Raw genomic sequence first — 23940 nt, 5'->3', positions numbered from 1 at the left:
AAAGATATTTGAAGCTTGTTTTTTTTCATATAGATTACCATGTTTTTCATGTAACATTTATTTTTTTTCATTAGGGGAGTGCTCCTAACACATTGTTTTTTATTAGAACAGATATCTGTTTGGATTATTTATTATTATTGCATTTTGGGCTAAAGTAGCCATAAATACCCTGAACACAGGACCATAGAATTATGGTTTAGACCCAGGGAGTGGTTTGGTCTTTTAAGCTCATGGACCCCTCACTAATAACTACTAGATTCATGATAAACCTGGATTGGTTAAACAAATTATATTTTATGAGCCCATATAACTTACATTTGAGGAGAACCCTGCACTTAAAGCGTAAATCAATTTTCTGAAAACTTCTAATATGTCATAGAGACATTACATATAAGCAGGTTTGATGGGTGGTGGACTACGGACTGGAGATGCCAACCAGAACCTAAGCTAATATGTGTTCTTACAAATGCTTAAGAAACTTATTAGTGGTAAATAGTGGGGATCTCTCAGTCCAAATCCCACCAATGAAAACTGATCACATGTCTCCATGACATATGAGATGATGAAGTCTACAAATATACAAGCAAGGAACTGATCAGAACCAAAGAGATAGGATCCTTTCAATCAAGATTTTACTGTGAGAGACAGTGTGTGTGTGGGGGTGGGGTGGGGGGGGGGGTGGGGGTTGAGACTTGCACTACAACAGGTGTATGGCAAGTTTTTTTCTTCTTCTATGAACTCTGTGATATCTTTCAGTGGAAAGAACTGCTTGGCCAACAGCTACCTCAAACCTAAGAACAAGTACAGCCACAGACAGTGTAGAGGAGCACTTTTAGGAACCTGGTACCTGAGGGTTTCCAAAGGCCCCTCTGTCAATAAAACTCCAGATTTCCATTTGGCTGAGAGCTTATATTTATGCCTTATGACAAACTTTAGTCCTTGCAGCCAGGGGCTCAATAGGACAAATGATATAGACATATACAGGTCACATTTATGGAGGGTCATCTCATGTATGGACACAGGTGGTTTTAGTACTGGGTGACCAGATTTAGCATAGTTTATGTAAAGTCGGTGAAATATCTTGGTCTGCTCTTGGTTAATTATATCTATCATTGATTTTTCCCCCAAAACAGTAACATACAATATGAACAAGACGCAAGTGACCATCTTTGAGTTTTCTGGATTAACACATGATCCAAAAATATCCATCTTTCTCTTTGTAATTTTCCTTCTAGTTTACATTATAACTGTGGTGGGTAATGTTGGGTTGTTCATCATTGTCAATAGGACGTCCACTCTCCACACACCCATGTATTACTTCCTCAGTTACCTCTCAGCTGTGGACCTATGCTACTCCTCGTCGGTTACGCCCAAGATGATTGCTGACCTTGGCTCTGTAAGGAAGGTCATCTCCTTCAGTGGTTGTGCCCTCCAGTTCTTCTTCTTTGCTACATTTGCAGCTACTGATGTTCTTCTTCTCTCGAATATGTCCTATGACCGGTATGTTGCTATCTGCCACCCTCTACATTATGTGTCCATAATGACCAAGAATAAATGTTTATTTTTGGGTCTTTTTGCCTTTGCTTTTGGCATCTTGCCATCTTCAGTGCAGACTTGTTGTATTTTCAATCTTGAATACTGCGGATCAAACCTTGTTGACCATTTCTACTGTGACATCCCTTCGATGCTGAAGTTGTCATGCTCGAAGACCTTCACCTGTGAAATGATTACTCTATTTTTTGTAGGATCTTACAGCATTGGTTCACTGGCCGCCATATTGGTCTCATACATCTATATCCTGGTGGCCATTCTACAGATAAAATCCAGAAAGGGCAGGGAGAAAGCATTCAGCACCTGCTCCTCACACATCATCTGCGCCTCCATCTTCTATGTGTCCGTATTCCTCACTTACTTACGCCCTCCATCAGAGCAATTTGAGAAACAAGACAAGGTGGCTTCCGTCTTTTACTCAGTGATAACGCCTATGTTGAATCCTCTTATCTATAGCCTGAGGAACCAAGATGTAAAGACTGTCATTGTAAGTGTCCTTCTCAGGGCACTGAAAAGTCTTAGAGATGCAAGCATAAGTCTATTCAATAGGAATTGATTCCCGGATAAGAACAAGCAGGGGAAAGTTGTCACCAAGGTGACAGTTGTCAAGTTTATTGGTTATAGAAGCTATGTCTGCTATGGGACATAATAATGGAATTAGATGATCATTTTGGGTCTTCATGCAAGAAAGGGCACAAACCTCATGCTACTCACTCTGTGTTGAGTATATATGGCCATGATGTTAGCAAGCTATGGGTTTCCCATATAGTCCAATAAAGACAGGGACATAATCCCACTGAAATAGATGTGATCAAGGTACGGTATGACAATACCATACCGTAATCATCACAAGAATGCTACCAAACAGATTGATATTTCACAGTTGATTCATTTTTGTGTCATATCAGGTCTCCTACATCAGCCTAGGGGTGAAATACATATTCTACGCCTATGTTGTGTCTTCTGAAGGCATTAAAGTTGATGTCCAGTATACATTTTTGTCTTTAATCCACAAGATGTTTCATCAGACACTGAAGCTTTCCCTATAATTTACACTGCAGCTACTGTAGGTCTGTTTTGTTTAGCTCAACAGAAAGTTGGAGCATGAAGACCTGACTTCCATTACAGTAAGGACAGAATAATTACAGAATGCTAGTAACTAAACTCCCACTGAAAACATTATCAGGTAACTATCACATGTAGACTGAAGGTACAGAGCAGAGAAGCCTGGAAAACCGATACAGTCCAAAACGGTTACTCAAGAAGCTCAAAAAGTAAAATGTTGTCCCGGGCATTCTTCACCTCAAGACTCTGTTTGTTGCCCATAGCCTTAGCTAAGACAACTTTGTTCTTGAATGGAAACAATGAGGAAAGCGCATGACTATAGGGGGTGTAGAGCTTGTTGTGACACCCATCTGGAGTCCTATGAGGCACACAAGAACTTTGCCACATATGATAAGTATTAATAGGAGGGGACCCTAATAGAGATTGTATTGAAGGCACTGATACAAAATCTGCAATGTCTCCATACTATAAAACAATAACAAAGAGCACATAATATGGAGATGGAGGGACTGTGTGCAAGAAATAGAGATGGGAAAATTCAACAAGGTAACTATAATAGGGTGGAAAATATCAAAACTTAGTGAAAAGTAGAGCAATAAACAGAGAAGTCTTGGTGACCAGACTTACATGAGAAAGAGGTGGTGATAAGCTCTGAAGGTGTTGTAAATGGAGAAGAATGATAGGAGTAAGTAGAAAGGAATGTAGGTGCAGCACAGAAGTCTTGTCAGTCAGCTGTACACAAGGAAGGCCATTCGTATGATAAACACAAGAGAACCTACCCATGAAGGGTGGGGCAACATAGCAAAAAGTGCAGGCGCAGCACAGTAGAAGTTTTGTCAACTAAAGTTTCATGAGATAGAGGTGGTGAATCTGGTTGGTCATTGGGAGAATACGTAGAGGAGAATGCAGAGGACTGCAATGTGTAAAGGGTGGATACTTCTAATACATGTTCTGAGAAAAGTGGACCAAGAGCTTTGAAGGAGTGCACCGGTGTAGCAGGTACATAGAGGAGAGGGGAAGGAATACAGAGGAGAGGAGCAGGTACACAGAGAAGAGGTGACAGGTACACCGAGGAAATGAGTAGGGACAGTACACAGAGAACAGGGGCAGGTACAATGAGGAGACTGGAAGGTACACTAAGGGGAGAAGAAGGTTCACTGAGGACAGGAGAAGGTACACAGAGGAAAGTTGCAGGTGCACAAAGGAGAGGAGCAGATTCACAGTAGAGAGGGGAAGGTACACAGAGGAGAGTGTCAGGTACACAACGGAGAGGAGAATGTACAGTGCTCAGATGAGAGGAGCAGGTACACAGAGGAAAGGGGCAGTTACTCAGAAGGACGGGCAGGTAGACAGAGAGACAGGTACACAGTGGAGAGAAGGGGATGCACAAAGGAGAGGGGAAGGTACACAGATGAGAGGAGCAGGTACACAGAGTAAAAGGGCAAGTATGCAGAGTAGAAGGGCAGGAACACAGAGGAGAGGAGCATGTACACAGAGGAAATGAGTAGGTACAGTACACAGAAAAAAGTGTCAGGTACAGAAAGCAGAGAGTCAGGAACACAGAGGAGAGGGACAGGTACACAAAGAAGAGGAGCAGGTACACAGAGGACAGGAGCAGGTACACAGAGGAGGGAACAGGTACACAGATAAGAGAAGCAGGTACACAGTGGAGAGGGGAAGGTTCACAAATGAGAGGTTGAAGTACACACATGAAAGGGGAAGTAACACAGAGGAGAGGGGCAGGAACACAGAGAGGAGGTGGGTATGTACAGTATATAGAGAAGAGAGACAGGTGCAGGGAGGATAGGAGCAGGTACAGTGAAAATAGGTGCAGGTGATCAAAGGAGAGCTGCAGAGGAGCAGTACACAGAGGAGAGGGGTGGGTATGCAGGGTTGAGGAGCAGGTAAAAAGAGAAAAAGGGCAGGTAGACAGAAAGGAGTTAGACAGGATACACAGAGGAGAAGGGCAGGTACACAGAGGAGATGGACATGCACAAAAATAATTGATCAGGTACAGAGACGAAAGGAGAGGAGCAGATACAGAGAGGAGAGGAGCAGGTACTCACCGAGGAGGTGCACAGAGGAGAGGGGCAGTTCCACAGAGAAGAGAAGCAAGTACACAGAGGGACAGGTACAGAGAGGAGCAGATACTCAGGGTAGTTTTCAGGTATATAGCAGAGAGAAGTAGATACACAGAGGAAAGGTGTAGGTACAAAAGGAGGAGAGGCAAGTACACAGTAAGGAAGGGCAGGTACACATAGAAGAGGTGCAGGTATACAGAGGAAAGGTGCAGGAACCCAGAGGAGAGTGTCAGATACACAGAGGAGAGGGGAAGATACACAGAGTAGAGGGGCAGATACACAGAGGAGAGGGAAAGATACACAGAGGAGAGGGGCAGTTATAAAGAGGAGAGGGGCAGTTATAAAAAGGAGAGGGGCAGTTATAAAGAGGAGAGGGGCAGTTATAAAGAGGAGAGGGGCAGATACACAGAGGAGAGGGGCAGATACACAGAGGAGAGGGGCAGATACACAGAGGAGAGGGGCAGATACACAGAGGAGAAGGGCAGATATACAGAGGAGAAGGGCAGATATACAGAGGAGAGGGGCAGATACACAGAGGAGAGGGGGAAATACACAGAGGAGAGGAGCCGTTATAAAGAAGAGAGGGGCAGATACACAGAGGAGAAGGGCAGATACACAGAGGAGAAGGGCAGTTACACAGAGGAGAGGGGAAGATACACAGAGGAGAGGGGGAAATACACAGAGGAGAGGGGCAGTTATAAAGAGGAGAGGGGCATATACACAGAGGAGAGGGGCAGTTATAAAGAGGAGAGGGGAATATACACAGAGGAGAGGGGCAGATACACAGAGGAGAAGGGCAGATACACAGAGGAGAAGGGCAGATATAAAGAGGAGAGGGGAATATACACAGAGGAGAGGGGCAGATACACAGAGGAGAAGGGCAGATACACAGAGGAGAAGGGCAGTTACACAGAGGAGAGGGGAAGATACACAGAGGAGAGGGGGAAATACACAGAGGAGAGGGGCAGTTATAAAGAGGAGAGGGGAATATACACAGAGGAGAGGGGCATAAACACAGAGGAGAGGGGCAGATACACAGAGGAGAGGGGCAGTTATAAAGAGGAGAGGGGCAGATATAAAGAGGAGAGGGGAAGATACGCAGAGGAGAGGGGCAGATACACAAAGGAGAGGGGCAGATACACAAAGGAGAGGGGCAGATACACAGAGGAGAGGGGCAGATACACAGAGGAGAGGGGAAAATACACAGAGGAGAGGGGCAGTTATAAAGAGGAGAGGGGCAGATACACAGAGGAGAGGGGCAGATATAGAGGAGAGGGGCAGATACGCAGATGAAAGGGGCAGTTATATAGAGGAGAGGTACACAGAAGAAAGAGGTAGGTACAGAGAGTAGTGGGGCACATTTACAGAGGAAAGGACTGGTACAGAGAGAAGAGAGGCAAGTAAACAGAGTAGAGGGGCATGTATACAGAGTAGAGGGGCATGTATACAGAGTAGAGGGGCATGTATACAGAGTAGAGAGGCAAGTAAACAGAGTAGAGGGGCATGTATACAGAGTAGAGGGGCATGTATACAGAGTAGAGGGGCATTGTAGAATGAAGAGAAGGGGAAGGTATGCATAGGAAAGGAACAGGTAGACAGAGGAGAACACAGAGGATAGGGGCTAGTACACAAGGAGAGGAGCAATTAAACAAAGGACATGGCCCGAAACACATTGGAGGGGGCAGGTGCACAGAGCGATGGAGCAAGTACACAGAGTAGAGAGCAGGTTCACAGAGGAGAGGGGCAGGTAAACAAAGGAGAGGTACTGGTACACAGAGGACAGGGTCAGATACACAAAGTAGAGAAACAGGAACAGAGAGAAGGAGGCAGAGACCCAGAGAGGAGGGGGAAGGTATACAGTGTAGAAGGGCATGTGCACAAAGTAAAGGAGCAGGTACACAGAGGAGAGGGGCAGGTGCACAGAAGGAGGGGCAAATAGACAGAGAGACAGGTACACAGTGGAGAGAAGGGGATGCACAGAGGAGAGGGGCAGGTACACAGAGGAGAGTGACAGTTATACAGAGGAGAGGGGCAGGTACACAGAGGAATGGAGCAAGTACACAGAGGAGAGGGGCAGGTACACAGAGGAGAGGGGCAGATACACAGAGGAGAGGGGCAGGTACACAGAGGAGAGGGGCAGGTACACAGAGGAATGGAGCAAGTACACAGAGTAGAGAGCAGGTTCACAGAGGAGAGGGGCAGGTGCACAGAAGGACGGGCAAATAGACAGAGAGACAGGTACACAGTGGAGAGAAGGGGATGCACAGAGGAGACGGGCAGATACACATAAGAGAGTGACAGTTATACAGAGGAGAGGTGCAAGCACACAGAGAAGAGCGGAAGGTATACAGAGGAGCGGGACAGGTACACAGAGGAGATGGGAACTGTACACTGGGGAAGGTGCAGGTACACAAATGTGTGGAACAGGAAACAGTGGAGGGTGGGAAAAACACAGAGAGTAGGAAGAGAGGTATATAGAGGAGAAGAACAGGCAGATATAGGAGAAGGACAGGTGCAATAAGTTGAGGGATAGGTACACAGAGGAGAAGGGCAGGTGAACAGACGAGAGGAGCTGGTTCACAGAGGAGAGAGGTAGGTACTCAAAAGACAGGGGCAGGTAGACAAAGAGGAGGTGGGCAGGATATACAGAACAGAGAGCAGATGGGCAGGTACACAACAGAAAGGGGCCACTAAACAGAGGAAACGGGCAGAAAGAGGGAGATAAGGAGCAGGTACACAGTGGAGATGGACAGGTACACAGAGAAGATAGATTTCAGTAGGAGCCCCATAAGGAACTGTACAAGGCCCTTTCAAAATCACATAGAAAGAGCAATGACAAGAGATTTACAGTTCTGTGCAGGATTTGGTCACAACTTTATTATTCGGTAACAAAGCGGAAGCAGTGGATCGGTTTGTGGTAAATTGTACAAGCCATTGAGCGACTGCAGGTTCAAGTCCTCTATTTTGACAAAGAAATGGAAAAAATTTTAACGTTTTGATGACATGATGATTTTCCATTTTGGGTTCAGTTTTTGCTCCCTTTTTATTTTATGGGTTTTGTTTTTACGGTGTTCCCTATGAGATAAAACTGACCTGCTCCCTTCATTCTCCGGGTCAGTACGATTACAGAGATACCACATTTATATAGTTTTATGGGTTTTGGTTTTACAGCGTTCCCTATGAGATAAAACTGACCTGTTCCCTTCATTCTCCGGGTCAGTACGATTACAGCGATACAACATTTATATAGTTTTATGGGTTTTGTTTTTACAGCGTTCCCTATGAGATAAAACTGACCTGTTCTCTTCATTCTCCGGTCAGTACGATTACAGTGATACCACATTTATATAGTTTTATGGGTTTTGGTTTTACAGCGTTCCCTATGAGATAAAACTGACCTGTTCTCCTCATTCTCCGGGTCAGTACGATTACAGCGATACCACATTTATATAGTTTTATGGGTTTTGTTTTTACAGCGTTCCCTATGAGATAAAACTGACCTGTTCTCTTTATTCTCCGGTCAGTACGATTACAGTGATACCACATTTATATAGTTTTATGGGTTTTGGTTTTACAGCGTTCCCTATGAGATAAAACTGACCTGTTCTCTTCATTCTCCGGGTCAGTACGATTACAGTGATACCACATTTATATAGTTTTATGGGTTCTGTTTTTACGGCGTTCCCTATGAGATAAAACTGACCTGTTCTCTTCATTCTCTGGGTCAGTACAATTACAGAGATACCACATTTATATAGTTTTATGGGTTTTGTTTTTACAGCGTTCCCTATGAGATAAAACTGACCTGTTCTCCTCATTCTCTGGGTCAGTACGATTACAGTGACACCACATTTATATAGTTTTATGGGTTTTGTTTTTACAGCTTTCCCTATGAGATAAAACTGACCTGTTCCCTTCATTCTCTGGGTCAGTACGATTACAGTGACACCACATTTATATAGTTTTATGGGTTTTGTTTTTACAGCTTTCCCTATGAGATAAAACTGACCTGTTCCCTTCATTCTCCGGGTCAGTACGATTACAGTGATACCACATTTTTTTGTATTAATACTAATAATGATTAAAAAAAATGGAAAAAATGTTTTTTTTTTTGCATCTTCATATGCTGATCCCCTTTGCTGTCTTACATTTCTATCTACCATGCTGTGTGAGGGCTCTTTTTTTGCACGGTAATTTGTTTTTTATCGATATAATTTTGGTTTTTGTAAGACTTTTAGATCACTTTTTATTCAATGTTTGGTATATAAAGTAGCGAAAAAACTGCAGATTGGTCTTTTTAATTATTATTTTTTTACAGCATTCACCAAAATAGATAAATGCAGTTATATTTTAATAGTATGGGTGTTGTAAATGTGTGATTTGTGCCATACGACTCATCATATATTTCCATGAAGAGCACATTTTTATATGTGTAAGATCCACAAGTAGCGAGCCATGTGTGTTTTTGTTTTTATCTGTACTGGTGTAGAAACTAGGTGACATTTGATCACCTATAGAGAGGTTTTTTTTGGCAAGTGACAACCTGATTTCATAATCTGCCAAAGATCCGCACCCTTATTAAGCACAGGTTAATATCTTCTTATGATGCCGATCATGTAAAAAATATCAGTGCTGTGCTTTGTACTGAACACCGCACCTGAACCATTCACCAAACCTTGATTTTCTGATATAAATCCTGCTGACGAGCTTTTTTATTTGCTGTAATTTGTGCTCTTCATAGCAATTGAGGAATAATAATATTGCACTCCTATATGTAGGCCGATTCCTTACCACAGCAAAAAAAAAGATGTTTTTGGCTATTACTTGTGGCTCTTACAGGGAAATATATGATGGGAGTCATATAATACAAAATTATTACTTTACTATAAGATCGCGCCTCCATGTGCTTTATAAACTGCACTAAAAGATGATGTTTCTTCTCCGTCAGCATCAGGATCTCCCTGCCTACTGCCCCCTGATTGGCTGATGAGGCTGTCTTTCAGTCTTTGAGCCAATCAGGGCAAGCCCTCTCCCCCAGTTCATCCCAGTGTCATGTCATCCTCCTTGTTTTTCCCGCCAATATTAACAGTAAACTGGTGGTGGGAGTTGGTTTTACGTGATTTGTCTGAACCAAATTACAAAAATTTTGTGAAATTCGTGATGAATTTGATTGGTTTACAATCTATTCGCTTAACCTTAGGCCTTTTTCACGCTCATGTCTGTTTTATACCCATGAAAATAAGGACCGTGTTTTATCAACGATGTTCCCCGTGAACAACATTTTTGGTCCTCGGATCTGTGTTGGTTCATGTTTTTTAAATGAATTGGTGTAATTAATAGGCAGTTTATTAAAATAACATAAAATGATGGTCATCTTAATTCTTAGATGCATGTTTTCGCTCTACTCTTGGTTTTTGGTTGTTGGTAGTGTGTTTTTATTTTTTTTGGAGCGTCATTCAAGAAAATGGTGGCCACCCGACAGTTTAGGGAGGGTGGGCAGGGACTGGTGGTCCCCCCCCCCCCCCTTTTTCCCCCACCTTTGTATGGGTTACTCCTGGCCCCCAATTGGTAGATGCAGGCTGGGGTTAATGCTGGGATCCGGTTTAGGGGGGAGGAGGCGGGCATCCAGCAGGGCATATAAGCCACTGTCCCACCTCTTCTCTCCCTCTTTGAGCGGAAGCGCTGTGTCCCTGCCTCCCTCCCTAAAAGTTGGCATTTAGGTTTCTTCTTTTCAATTTGTGGTTTTGTATGTGGTTGCGGTTGGAATCTTTAAGTAGGCAAGATGCCTGGTTGAATTTGTAAGTCACAGCTGGCGGCAGGTTAATACAACGGAGAGGTGTTGAAGGCAAATGGGCGGAACTGCCCGCTGGGAGACCAGCGGCTGGCAGATCGCACGGTGCTGAGGTTTATGGTTTTGCCAATTACCACCCAACAACAATAAAGTGGTTAAAAGAGGAACAGTGTCAGTGTCCTTATTGAAGGGGTTTCTGGGTATTGGTAAGGGGCCAGAAGGAGGATGGAGTTTTAACCCCCCCCTCCCCCCCTTTTCCTGATTATACCGACAGTCTGATTAAACACAGAGTTTGGATTTTTGTAATAGGGACAAGGCAACCAGAAGAATTCACGCCATGACCTTATTCTGTTATTAAATCACTCTTAGAAATATGAGATACTATATGTGTGAATACATGAGTGTTTAGAGGTTTAATATTCTTACCCGTTCACACTGTGAGGTTTATGCTTGTTGCTTTTTTCTTTGTATGTGTTCCCTCTTAAAGGGAGAATGTCACCCATTTTTCACAATTAATGCTACCGGCAATGCCCAACAGGACATGTAACCACCACTGCAATCTGGTGGACGAGGCAGGCTTGGGCACTCTCAAGTTGGGCGCTCCGAGACGGATTTGACCTCACACCCTGATGACTTACTGGTATGTTGGCAACGGTGCTTACATGGTCTGCTGGGGATGGGTGGCAGTATAATTTGTGAAAATTGGGTGACTGTCTCCCTTTAATGAGTACATATATGTTAAATATGTATGTCTGGTGAGGTAGAGGTTAAGGTGGTGAGGGTGTTTTCCTCGCCCTACTGATCAGGTGACCTACATGAGTGTATTTAAAAGCTCTTTGTTTCATTTCTATGATGAAGAATAGTTTTTAAGCTGAAATACATAAATCGTTAAGACTACATCGTGACTCAAGCTGGAGTTTTTAATTTTGGATGATAAAGACTGATATTTTATTTGGCCCCTTCCTGATGTTCTGGACCTTAATCACACTACAGTTCCCCTGCAGAAGAAAATGCTTGACTGGCTATGACATCCCAGTAAAGGGAACATGTCACCACCATAATGGCCCTCCATCCACCTGGAGTACCTCACAGCAGTGGCGTGCTAAGCGGGGTGTGTGGGGGTGGTCTTCCCCTAGTGCCCTCTGTCAGGGGGGAGCCAGAGACTAGAAGCAATGAGTGGTTCCATCAATACAAATGGAAGCGTTCATTGCTGGAACACTGGAAGCTGATGTCCTGTCACTCAGCTCTAGGGTGGCCACAGGCTTCACCCCAGAAAGCCGGAATTCACTGGCCACACCCCAAACTTCTAAACCACGCCCCCACTATGTCCATTGATATGTTAAGCCACGCCCACTCTGTTAATCCACGCCCCCATCACCGGCACAAAAAGGTGGTGGGGAGAACTTTCAGATGGGAAGGTGAGCTTGGGGTAGACGGGCACTTATCTCCGCCTCAGTCAGCCACAGGGAGCCTGCGGACTTTGGAGGTGAGAGAAGCCTCAGTCAGTTGCTGCAGCTCACGCTCGGATAGCACAATGCTGCTGTCTGAGCGTGGGCTACTGAAAAGGTGGACATCCCTGCGTCTGTCCAGGTGCTGCGCCCGGGGGAGGACAAGGAGCCAGAAAACTGGAGTTTCCGGCATAAAACCGGACGTCTGGCCACCCTACTGAGCTCCCCGCACTCTGTCTTTCCCGCACTGAATGATGAAGCAGGAAGACTTCTCTCTGCTCCACCATTCAGCCTGCAGGCACGGATCGTGCTGCCGGCCTGTGTGGGAGGAGCCTGAATCCAGGGAATCTGCTGTGAGCTTCAGGAACAGGACAAGGAGAATAGTTACTGTGTTTTTTTAATAGAGGGGTCACAGAGGGCATTTATACCATGGAGGGGACAGATAGGGCAGTATTACTATGAAGGGGGCACAGAGGGCAATACTAATACAAAGGGGGCACAGAGGGCATTACTACTACAAAGGGGGCACAGAGGGCACTACTACTACAAAGGGGGCACAGAGGGCATTACTACTACAAAGGGGGCACAGAGGGCATTACTACTACAAAGGGGGCACAGAGGGCAATACTACTACAAAGGGGGCACAGAGGACATTACTACTACAAAGGGGGTACAGAGGACATTACTACTACAAAGGGGGTACAGAGGGCAATAGTAATACAAAGGGGGCACAGAGGGTATTTCTACTACAAAGGTGGCACATAGGGCATTACTACTACAAAGGGGACACAGAGGGAATTACTACACCAAAGGGGCACAGTGGGCAATACTAATACAAAGGGGGCACAGAGGGCATCACTACTACAAAGGGGGCACAGAGGGCATTACTACACCAAAGGGGCACAGAGGGCATTACTACACCAAAGAGGCACCGATGGCAATACTACTCCAATGTGAGGAGGTACAATTTTTTTAAAGTATGGGGGGGAGGGTTTCCATAGAAAGGACCCGCCCCGAGTGCCAAACACCCTAGGCACGCCACTGCCTCACAGTTCTGGTCATTGTGTCCCCAATGATGTTTGTGATTATTTCATCTGATGAATACCTTTTTTGGTAAACCCTTTTATTTTCCCTTGCTGTGTATGGAAAAATGCTCAAAGTCAAGCGTGTCATGCCACAATCCTGCCTCTTCACTCCTGATGGACGTCTCCTTGCTCAGTCTTTCTGCTGTAGATGGTGGGATCTGAATGTCTGACGTACATTCAGCCCAGAGATATCCATCAAGAGTAAGCGGCAGTATATGGACGCAACACACTTGACTTCGGGTGTCAAGACTGCTGTGCCCTTGACTGGAAACAGATGATTTATATACAGCACAAGAAGGGAATAAAGTGGTTTTCCAGCAAAATGATCCAATCGGACAAACAATTCACAAAGTTCATTGGGGGCACAATGACCAGAACTGTGAGGTACTCCAGGTGGTTGGGGGGTCATTATGATAGTGACAGGTTGCCTTTAATGGGTTAAACCACCCCCCCCCCCCCGTAGGTTGGTATATTACGCACAGAATTGCAATGGCAGACCTGGTTCTGTGCAGGAATTGTTTTATTTCAGGTTCCACTCTTCAGAGGTTTGGATACTGTCTGATCTGTAGACAGCTCTCCATAATGCAACAGGAAATTACCTTTTTGAAATATGAGATTTGTAAATTAACCATTAAGCAAACTCAGACTGAGAACATTGCAATGCCACTGCCACAGAGGCCCCCTAGAAATGGAAGATGGGTTACTGTAGGTTCTGGTAGACTAAGAGTTGTGGATAGAAGACATGTCCCACAGTCTGTGGCTCTCCATAATTCATGGCGGATGGCTCAAGCACAGTGGGTGAGAAACAATCATCTCCCATGCCTAAAGTATGCAAGACTGCAGCCAAAGACAAAAAGGAGAAGGTGAGGACTGATAGTAAGCAGCTGTTGGTGGGCGATTCCATCATAAGAGGTGTGAAGTTTGAGGAGAATGGTGTTGTAAGATGTCTCCCTGGCGCTACCGCTAGCAGGGATAGACGACGGATCCTTAATATTGTTAGGCAAGCAAAACAGGAAAGGGAAGTGGATGTTATTGTCCATCTGGGGACAAACGATCTGGCTTGCAATGAGGTTTCAAAGGTGAAAGAAGCTTTTCACACACTTGGAAAGGATATACGGGAGGTTGCATCAACTGTTTCATTCTCTGCAGTTTTGCCTGTGCATAAACTTCAGCATGACAGGAAGATGCGCATTAAGGAATTCAATGTATGGCTTGGTGAATGGTGTCTGAACCAAGGGTTTGGCTTTGTGTCTCATGTTAGCTCTTGTTGGAATGGAAAAGAACTGTACAAGAAAGATGGTTTGCATCTTTCTCTCAAAGGAACGAATGTCCTCGGTGAACATTTCCAAGTATTTGCTAAGGAGCATTTAAACTAGGAAAGGGGGGCAAAAGAGTGATAATCCAGCAGTCCGACTGCCCCCCGGAACAATGCCAGAAGATGCCAGTAGCACAAAGGTTAAGAAATGACAAGCTCAGATTCTTATCTACAAATGCTCGCAGTTTAGGGAATAAGATCAATGAACTTGAGGCTATAATGGCATCTGAGAATATAGATGTAGTGGCTGTTACTGAGACGTGGTTCAAGGGGAGAAATGACTGGGATATATCAATACCAGGGTTCTCTCTATACAGGAAAGACAGAGAAGTCAAGAAGGGGGAGGAGTGGCCCTGTATGTGAAAGACAGCATAAAATCTAATTTAATACACGTTAACGAGAACAATTTAGAATCAGTTTGGGTTACCTTGCAGCTTGATAATCATAAGGTAACTCATGTAGGTGTGATATATAGACCACCTAGCCAAGTCAAAGAATTAGATGATCTACTAGTTGAGGAAATAGCTAAAATGACATTGAAGGGGGAAGTTATCATTATGGGAGACTTCAATCTTCCTGATGTAAACTGGAAAACCAAAATAGCTAGTTCTGCCAGGAGTACAGATATTCTAAATTCCCTACTGGGATTATCTCTACAGCAAGTAGTTGAGGAGCCAACCCGGAAGGAGGCCATATTAGATTTAGTATTCACAGATGGGAATTTGGTATATGATATTACTGTAGGGGAAAGCTTGGGATCTAGTGATCACCAGTCAGTGTGGTTTACTATAAGTACAGTGACTGAGTCACACCACACAAAAACAAAAGTTTTAGATTTTAGAAAAACTGACTTTTCTAAAATTAGATTAGTGGTATACGAGTCCCTATCAGACTGGAACAGTTTCATTGGAGTCCAGGAGAAATGGGACTACTTAAAAGAGGCACTATTGAAGGCAACAGAAAATTGCATTAGGCTTGTCAGTAAAAGCAAAAAAAGGAAAAGACCACTGTGGTACTCAGCAGAAATGGCCAAAATCATTAAAAACAAAAAGATAGCATTTAGGAATTATAAAAAACAAACAAAACGAGGATGACAGGCTAATTTACAAGATTAGGCAGAGAGAGGCCAAACAAGTTATAAGAGCTTCTAAAGCACAGGCAGAAGAGAAATTAGCTCAATCAGGGAAAAAAGGCGATAAGGCATTCTTCAGATACATAAATGAAAAAAGGATACTAAAAGAAGGAATTACAAAATTTAAAACAAAAGCAGGAAGGTATATGGAAGAAGATAAAGAACTAGCTGACTGCCTCAATGAATACTTCTGTTCAGTCTTTACAAAGGAAAATGAAGGAAAAGGACCTCAGTTAGGAAAGAAGACTAATGAATCTTTTGATGCATGTGTCTTTACAGAGGAAGAGGTTCTAAGTCAGCTGTCTAAAATCAATACAAATAAGTCACAGGGCCTGATGGGATACAGCCAAAGCTATTAAAAGAGCTCAGCGGTGAACTAGCAAAACCATTAACAGATTTATTTAACCAATCACTAGCAACAGGAGTCGTCCCAGAAGATTGGAAATTAGCAAATGTTGTGCCGATTCACAAGAAAGGTAGTAGGGAGGAATCGGGCAACTATAGGCCAGTAAGCCTGACATCAATAGTGGGGAAATTAATGGAAACCATACTTAAGGAGAGGATTGTGGAACATCTAAAATCCCATGGATTGAAAGATAAAAAACAGCATGGGTTTACTTCAGGGAGATCATGTCAAACTAATCTTATTGATTTTTTTGATTGGGTGACTAAAACAATAGATGGCGGAGGTGCAGTAGACATCGCTTATCTAGACTTGAGTAAGGCTTTTGATACTGTCCCACACAGAAGGCTTATCAATAGAGTTGAGCGAACACCTGGATGTTCGGGTTCGAGAAGTTTGGCCGAACTTCCCGGAAATGTTCGGTTTCGGGATCCGAACCCAACCCGAACTTCGTCCCAAACCCAAACCCCATTGAAGTCAATGGGGACCCGAACTTTTCGGCACTAAAAAGGCTGTAAAACAGCCCAGGAAAGGGCTAGAGGGCTGCAAAAGGCAGCAAAATGTAGTTAAATCCCCTGCAAACAAATGTGGATAGGGAAATGAATTAAAATAAAAATAAAATAAATAAAAATTAACCAATATCAATTGGAGAGAGGTCCCATAGCAGACAATCTGGCTTCATGTCAGCAGAGAATCAGTCTTCATGTCATAGCAGAGAATCAGGCTTCACGTCACCCACCACTGTAACAGTCCATTGTCAGATATTTAGGCCCCGGCACCCAGGCAGAGAAGAGAGGTCCCATAACATAGAATCTGGCTTCATGTCAGCAGAGAATCAGTCTTCATGTCATAGCAGAGAATCAGGCTTCACGTCACCCAACACTGGAACAGTCCATTGTCAGATATTTAGGCCCCGGCACCCAGGCAGAGGAGAGAGGTCTCATAACATAGAATCTGGCTTCATGTCAGCAGAGAATCAGTCTTCATGTCATAGCAGAGAATCATGCTTCACGTCACCCAACATTGGAACAGTCCATTGTCATATAATTTAGGCCCTGGCACCCAGACAGAGGAGAGAGGTCCCATAACAGAGATTCAGGCTTCATGTCAGCGACTCAGCAGAGAATCAGTCTTCATGTCATAGCAGAGAATCAGGCTCCATGTCACCCACCACTGGAACAGGCCACTGTCAGATATTTTTAGGCCCCGGCACCCAGACAGAGGAGAGGTTCATTCAACTTTGGGTTGCCCCGCAATATAATGGTAAAATGAAAATAAAAATAGGATTGAATGAGGAAGTGCCCTGGAGTACAATAATATATTGTTAAGGGGAGGTAGTTAATGTCTAATCTGCACAAGGGATAGACAGGTCCTGTGGGATCCATGCCTGGTTCATTTTTATGAACGTCAGCTTGTCCACATTGGCTGTAGACAGGCGGCTGCGTTTGTCTGTAATGACGCCCCCTGCCGTGCTGAATACACGTTCAGACAAAATGCTGGCCGCCGGGCAGGCCAGCACTTTCAAGGCATAAAGGCTAGCTCTGGCCACGTGGACAATTTGGAGACCTAGAAGCTGAATGGGGCCGAACCATCAGTCAGTACGTGGAGGGGTGTGCACACGTACTGTTCCACCATGTTAGTGAAATGTTGCCTCCTGCTAACACGTTCCGTATCAGGTGGTGGTGCAGTTAGCTGTGGCGTGGTGACAAAACTTTTCCACATCTCTGCCATGCTAACCCTGCCCTCAGAGGAGCTGGCCGTGACACAGCTGCGTTGGCGACCTCTTGCTCCTCCTCTGCGTTCGCCTTGGGCTTCCACTTGTTCCCCTGTGACATTTGGGAATGCTCTCAGTAGCGCGTCTACCAACGTGCGCTTGTACTCGCGCATCTTCCTAACCCGCTCCAGTGCAGGAAGTAAGGTGGGCACATTGTCTTTGTACCGAAGATACAGCAGAGTGGCAACCCTGTAGTCCGAACACGTTAAAATGTGGGCAACTCTGCTGTCGTTGCGCAGGCACTGCAGCATGTAGTCGCTCATGTGTGCCAGGCTGCCCAGAGGTAAGGACAAGCTGTCCTCTGTGGGAGGCGTATCGTCATCGTCCTGCGTTTCCCCCCAGCCACGCACCAGTGATGGGCCCGAGCTGCGTTGGGTGCCACCCCGCTGTGAACATGCTTCATCCTCATCCTCCTCCACCTCCTCCTCGTCCTCCTCGTCCTCCAGTAGTGGGCCCTGTCTGGCCACATTTGTACCTGGCCTCTGCTGTTGCAAAAAACCTCCCTCTGAGTCACTTCGAAGAGACTGGCCTGAAAGTGCTATAAATGACCCCTCTTCCTCCTCCTCCTCCTCCTCCTGGGCCACCTCCTCTTCCATCATCGCCCTAAGTGTATTCTCAAGGAGACATAGAAGTGGTATTGTAATGCTGATAACGGCGTCATCGCCACTGGCCATGTTGGTGGAGTACTCGAAACAGCGCAACAGGGCACACAGGTCTCGCATGGAGGCCCAGTCATTGGTGGTGAAGTGGTGCTGTTCCGCAGTGCGACTGACCCGTGTGTGCTGCAGCTGAAACTCCACTATGGCCTGCTGCTGCTCGCACAGTCTGTCCAGCATGTGTAAGGTGGAGTTCCACCTGGTGGGCACGCCGCATATGAGGCGGTTAACGGGAAGGCCGAAGTTACGCTGTAGCGCAGACAGGCGAGCAGCGGCAGGATGTTAACGCCAGAAGAGCGAACAGACGGCCCGCACTTTATGCAGCAGCTATGACATGTCGGGGTAGTTGTGAATGAACTTCTGCACCACCAAATTCAGCACATGCGCCAGGCAAGGGATGTGCGTCAAACCGGCTAGTCCCAGAGCTGCAACGAGATTTCGCCCATTATCGCACACCACCAGGCCGGGCTTGAGGCTCACCGGCAGCAACCACTCTATGGTCTGTTGTTCTATACCCCGCCACAACTCCTGTGCGGTGTGGGGCCTGTCCCCCAAACATATGAGTTTCAGAATGGCCTGCTGACGTTTACCCCGGGCTGTGCTGAAGTTGGTGGTGAAGGTGTGTGGCTGACTGGATGAGCAGGTGGAAGCTGAGTAGGAGGAGGAGGAGACAGGAGGCAAAGAATGTTGCCCTGCGATCCTTGGCGGCGGAAGACGTGCGCCAAACAGCTCTCCGCCTGGGGCCCAGCCGCCACTACATTTACCCAGTGTGCAGTTAGGGAGATATAGCGTCCCTGGCCGTGCTTACTGGTCCACGTATCTGTGGTTAGGTGGACCTTGCCACAGATGTCGTTGCGCAGTGCACACTTGATTTTATCGGATACTTGGTTGTGCAGCGAAGGCACAGCTCTCTTGGAAAAGAAGTGCCGGCTGGGAACAACATACTGTGGGACAGCAAGCGACATGAGCTGTTTGAAGCTGTTTGTGTCTACCAGCCTAAATGACAGCATTTCATAGGCCAGTAGTTTAGAAATGCTGGCATTCAGGGCCAGGGATCGAGGGTGGCTAGGTGGGAATTTACGCTTTCTCTCAAATGTTTGTGAGATGGAGAGCTGAACTCTGCCATGTGACATGGTTGAGATGCTTGGTGACGCAGGTGGTGGTGTTGGTGGTACATCCCATGTTTGCTGGGCGGCAGGTGCCAACATTCCTCCAGAGGCGGAGGAAGAGGCCGAGGCGGCAGCAGCAGAAGAGGCCGAGGCGGCAGCAGCAGAAGAGGTAGCAGGGGGAGCCTGAGTGAGTTCCTTGTTTTTAAGGTGTTTACTCCACTGCAGTTCATGCTTTGCATGCAGGTGCCTGGTCATGCAGGTTGTGCTAAGGTTCAGAACGTTAATGCCTCGCTTCAGGCTCTGATGGCACAGCGTGCAAACCACTCGGGTCTTGTCGTCAGCACATTGTTTGAAGAAGTGCCATGCCAGGGAACTCCTTGAAGCTGCCTTTGGGGTGCTCGGTCCCAGATGGCGGCGGTCAGTAGCAGGCAGAGTCTCTTGGCGGCGGGTGTTCTGCTTTTGCCCACTGCTCCCTCTTTTGCTACGCTGTTGGCTCGGTCTCACCACTGCCTCTTTCTCCGAACTGTTAAAGTCAGTGGCACGACCTTCATTCCATGTGGGGTCTCGGACCTCATCGTCCCCTGCATCGTCTTCATCCCTGACCTCCTGTTCAGTCTGCACACTGGAGAAAGACGCAGCAGGTGGCACCTGTGTTTCGTCATCATCAGAGACGTGCTGAGGTGGTATTCCCATGTCCTCATCATCAGGAAACACAAGCAGTTGTGTGTTAGTGCATTCTATGTCTTCCACCGCTGGGGAAGGGCTAGGTGGATGCCCTTGGGAAACCCTGCCAGCAGAGTCTTCAAACAGCATAAGAGACTGCTGCATAACTTGAGGCTCAGACAGTTTCCCTGGTATGCATGGGGGTGATGTGACAGACTGATGGGCTTGGTTTTCATGCGTCATCTGTGCGCTTTCTGCAGAAGACTGGGTGGGAGATAATGTGAACGTGCTGGATCCACTGTCGGCCACCCAATTGACTAATGCCTGTACCTGCTCAGGCCTTACCATCCTTAGAACGGCATTGGGCCTCACCAAATATTGCTGTAAATTCTGCTGGCTACTGGGACCTGAGGTAGTTGGTTCACTAGGACGTGTGGCTGTGGCAGAACGGCCACATCCTCTCCCAGCACCAGAGGGTCCACTAACACCACCACGACCATGTCCGCGTCCCTTACTAGATGTTTTCCTCATTGTTACCGTTCACCACAATAAGAAAAAAATTATTTGGCCCAATGTATTGAATTAAAATTCAGGCCTTTTTTTACAGACACCTAACACTATCTGGCTATCTATTTAGGTACCGTATTACACTAATACAGGCACAGCAGTAATGACAGATTTAGCTGAATATAAATTTGAGGCCTATTATTTAGGCGCTGGGTGACAGGTATACGTTTACGGACAGAATTAGACTTGGATATGCACAGTAGCGTGTGTGTGAAGTTATTGAGAATTACCCTATCAGCACCTTGAATCTAATATACCCTTTTATGGATAGATTTAACCACCTCCCGACCGCCTAACGCACGGATGCGTCCGGAAGGTGGTTGATTCATTCCTCCTGGACGCATCCGTGCGTCATCTCGCGAGACGCGAGATTTCCTGTGAACGCGCGCACAGGATCGGAAGGTAAGCGAGTGGATCTCCAGCCTGCCAGCGGCGATCGTTCGCTGGCAGGCTGGAGATGTGATTTTTTTAACCCCTAACAGGTATATTATACGCTGTTTTGATAACAGCGTCTAATATACCTGCTACCTGGTCCTCTGGTGGTCCCTTTTGTTTGGATCGACCACCAGAGGACACAGGCAGCTCTGTAATAAGTAGCACCAAACACCACTACACTACACTACACCTCCCGTCACTTATTAACCCCTTATGAACCACTGATCACCACTGATCACCCCATATAGACTCCCTGATCACCCCCCTGTCATTGATCACCCCCCTGTCATTGATCACCCCCTTGTAAGGCTCTATTCAGACGTCCGTATGATTTTTACGGATTCACTGATACATGGATCGGATCCGCAAAACACGTACGGACATCTGAATGGAGCCTTACAGGGGGGTGATCAATGACGGAGGTGATCACCCCATATAGACTTGCTGATCACCCCACTGTCATTGATCACCCCCCTGTCATTGATCACCCCCTTGTAAGGCTCCATTCAGACGTCCGTATGATTTTTACGGATCCACTGATACATGGATCGGATCCGCAAAACACGTACGGACATCTGAATGGAGCCTTACAGGGGGGTGATCAATGACGGAGGTGATCACCCCATATAGACTCCCTGATCACCCCCCTGTCATTGATCACTCCCCTGTAAGGCTCCATTCAGACGTCCGTATGTTTTTTACGGATCCACGGATACATGTATCGGATCCGCAAAACACATACAGACTTCTGAATGGAGCCTTACAGGGGGGTGATCACCCCATATAGACTCCCTGATCACCCCCCTGTCATTGATCACCCCCCTGTAAGGCTGCATTCAGATGTCCGTATGTTTTTTACGGATCCACGGATACATGGATCGGATCCGCAAAACACATACGGACATCTGAATGGAGCCTTATAGGGGGGTGATCAATGACAGCGGGGTGATCACCCCATATAGACTCCCTGATCACCCCCCTGTCATTTATCACCCCCCTGTCATTGATCACCCCCCTGTAAGGCTGCATTCAGATGTCTGTATGTTTTTTACGGATCCACGGATACATGGATCGGATCCGCAAAACACATACGGACATCTGAATGGAGCCTTATAAAGGGGTGATCAATGACAGAGGGGTAATCACCCCATATAGACTCCCTGATCACCCCCCTGTCATTGATTACCCCCCTGTCATTGATCACCCCCTTGTAAGGCTCCATTCAGACGTCCGTATGATTTTTACGGTTCCACTGATGCATGGATCGGATCCGCAAAACACATACGGACGTCTGAATGGAGCCTTACAGGGGGGTGATCAATGACAAGGGGGTGATCACCCCATATAGACTCCCTGATCACCCCCCTGTCATTGATCACCCCCCTTTAAGGCTGCATTCAGATGTCCGTATGATTTTTACGGATCACTGATACATGGATCGGATCCGCAAAACACATACGGACGTCTGAATGGAGCCTTACAGGGGGGTGATCAATGACAGGGGGGTGATCACCCCATATAGACTCCCTGATCTCCCCCCTGTCATTGATCACCCCCCTGTAAGGCTCAATTCAGACATTTTTTTGGCCCAAGTTAGCGGAATTATTTTTATTTTTTTTCTTACAAAGTCTCATATTCCACTAACTTGTGTCAAAAAATAAAATCTCACATGAACTCACCATACCCCTCACGGAATCCAAATGCGTAAAAATTTTTAGACATTTATATTCCAGACTTCTTCTCACGCTTTAGGGCCCCTAGAATGCCAGGGCAGTATAAATACCCCACATGTGACCCCATTTTGGAAAGAAGACACCCCAAGGTATTCGCTGAGGGGCATATCGAGTCCATGAAAGATTGAATTTTTTGTCCGAAGTTAGCGGAAAGGGAGACTTTGTGAGAAGAAAAAAAAAAAATTTCCGTTAACTTGTGCCAAAAAAAATAAATTTCTATGAACTCGCCATGCCCCTCATTGAATACCTTGGGGTGTCTTCTTTCCAAAATGGGGTCACATGTGGGGTATTTATACTGCCCTGGCTTTTTAGGGGCCCTAAAGCATGAGAAGAAGTCTGGGTCCAAATGTCTAAAAATGCCCTCATAAAAGGAATGTGGGCCCCTTTGCGCATCTAGGCTGCAAAAAAGTGTCACACATCTGGTATCGCCGTACTCAGGAGAAGTTGGGCAATGTGTTTTGGGGTGTCATTTTACATATACCCATGCTGGGTGAGATAAATATCTTGGTCAAATGCCAACTTTGTATAAAAAATGGGAAAAGTTGTCTTTTGCCGAGATATTTCTCTCACCTAGCATGAATATATGTAAAATGACACCCCAAAACACATTGCCCAACTTCTCCTGAATACGGCGATACCACATGTGTGACACTTTTTTGCAGCCTAGGTGGGCAAAGGGGCCCACATTCCAAAGAGCACCTTTCGGATTTCACAGGTCATTTACCTACTTACCACACATTAGGGCCCCTAGAATGCCAGGGCAGTATAACTACCCCACAAGTGACCCCATTTTGAAAAGAAGACACCCCAAGGTATTCCGTGAGGGGCATGGCGAGTTCCTAGATTTTTTTATTTTTTGTCACAAGTTAGCGGAAAATGATGATTTTTTTTTTTTCTTACAAAGTCTCATATTCCACTAACTTGTGACAAAAAATAAAAACTTCCATGAACTCACTATGCCCATCAGCGAATACTTTGGGGTGTCTTCTTTCCAAAATTGGGTCACTTGTGGGGTAGTTATACTGCCCTGGGATTCTAGGGGCCCTAATGTGTGGTAAGTAGTTTGAAATCAAAATCTGTAAAAAATGGCCGGTGAAATCCGAAAGGTGCTCTTTGGAATGTGGGCCCCTTT

The 23940-nt window shown here is 45.9% G+C and overlaps 1 protein-coding gene across 1 annotated transcript; it reads left to right on the top strand.

The window, feature by feature from the left end:
* The first annotated feature begins 62 nt into the window (after positions 1–62).
* Positions 63–2107, top strand: LOC120990449 (olfactory receptor 1019-like). The gene has a single exon (XM_040419284.1). The coding sequence runs from the start codon at positions 1145–1147 to the stop codon at positions 2105–2107; it is 963 nt and encodes a 320-aa protein (XP_040275218.1). The 5' UTR covers positions 63–1144.
* Positions 2108–23940: the final 21833 nt, after the last annotated feature.

Source organism: Bufo bufo, chromosome 1 (assembly GCF_905171765.1).
Source record: "Bufo bufo chromosome 1, aBufBuf1.1, whole genome shotgun sequence".
NCBI classification, from domain to species: Eukaryota; Metazoa; Chordata; class Amphibia; order Anura; family Bufonidae; genus Bufo; species Bufo bufo.
Note: the sequence above shows the minus strand (reverse complement) of the source record. Positions and strands in the feature narration are given on the sequence as shown.

Coding starts and splice junctions, on each gene's coding strand:
- LOC120990449 (XM_040419284.1), top strand. CDS start 1,145: ATGAACAAGACGCAAGTGACCATCTTTGAGTTTTCTGGATTAACACAT.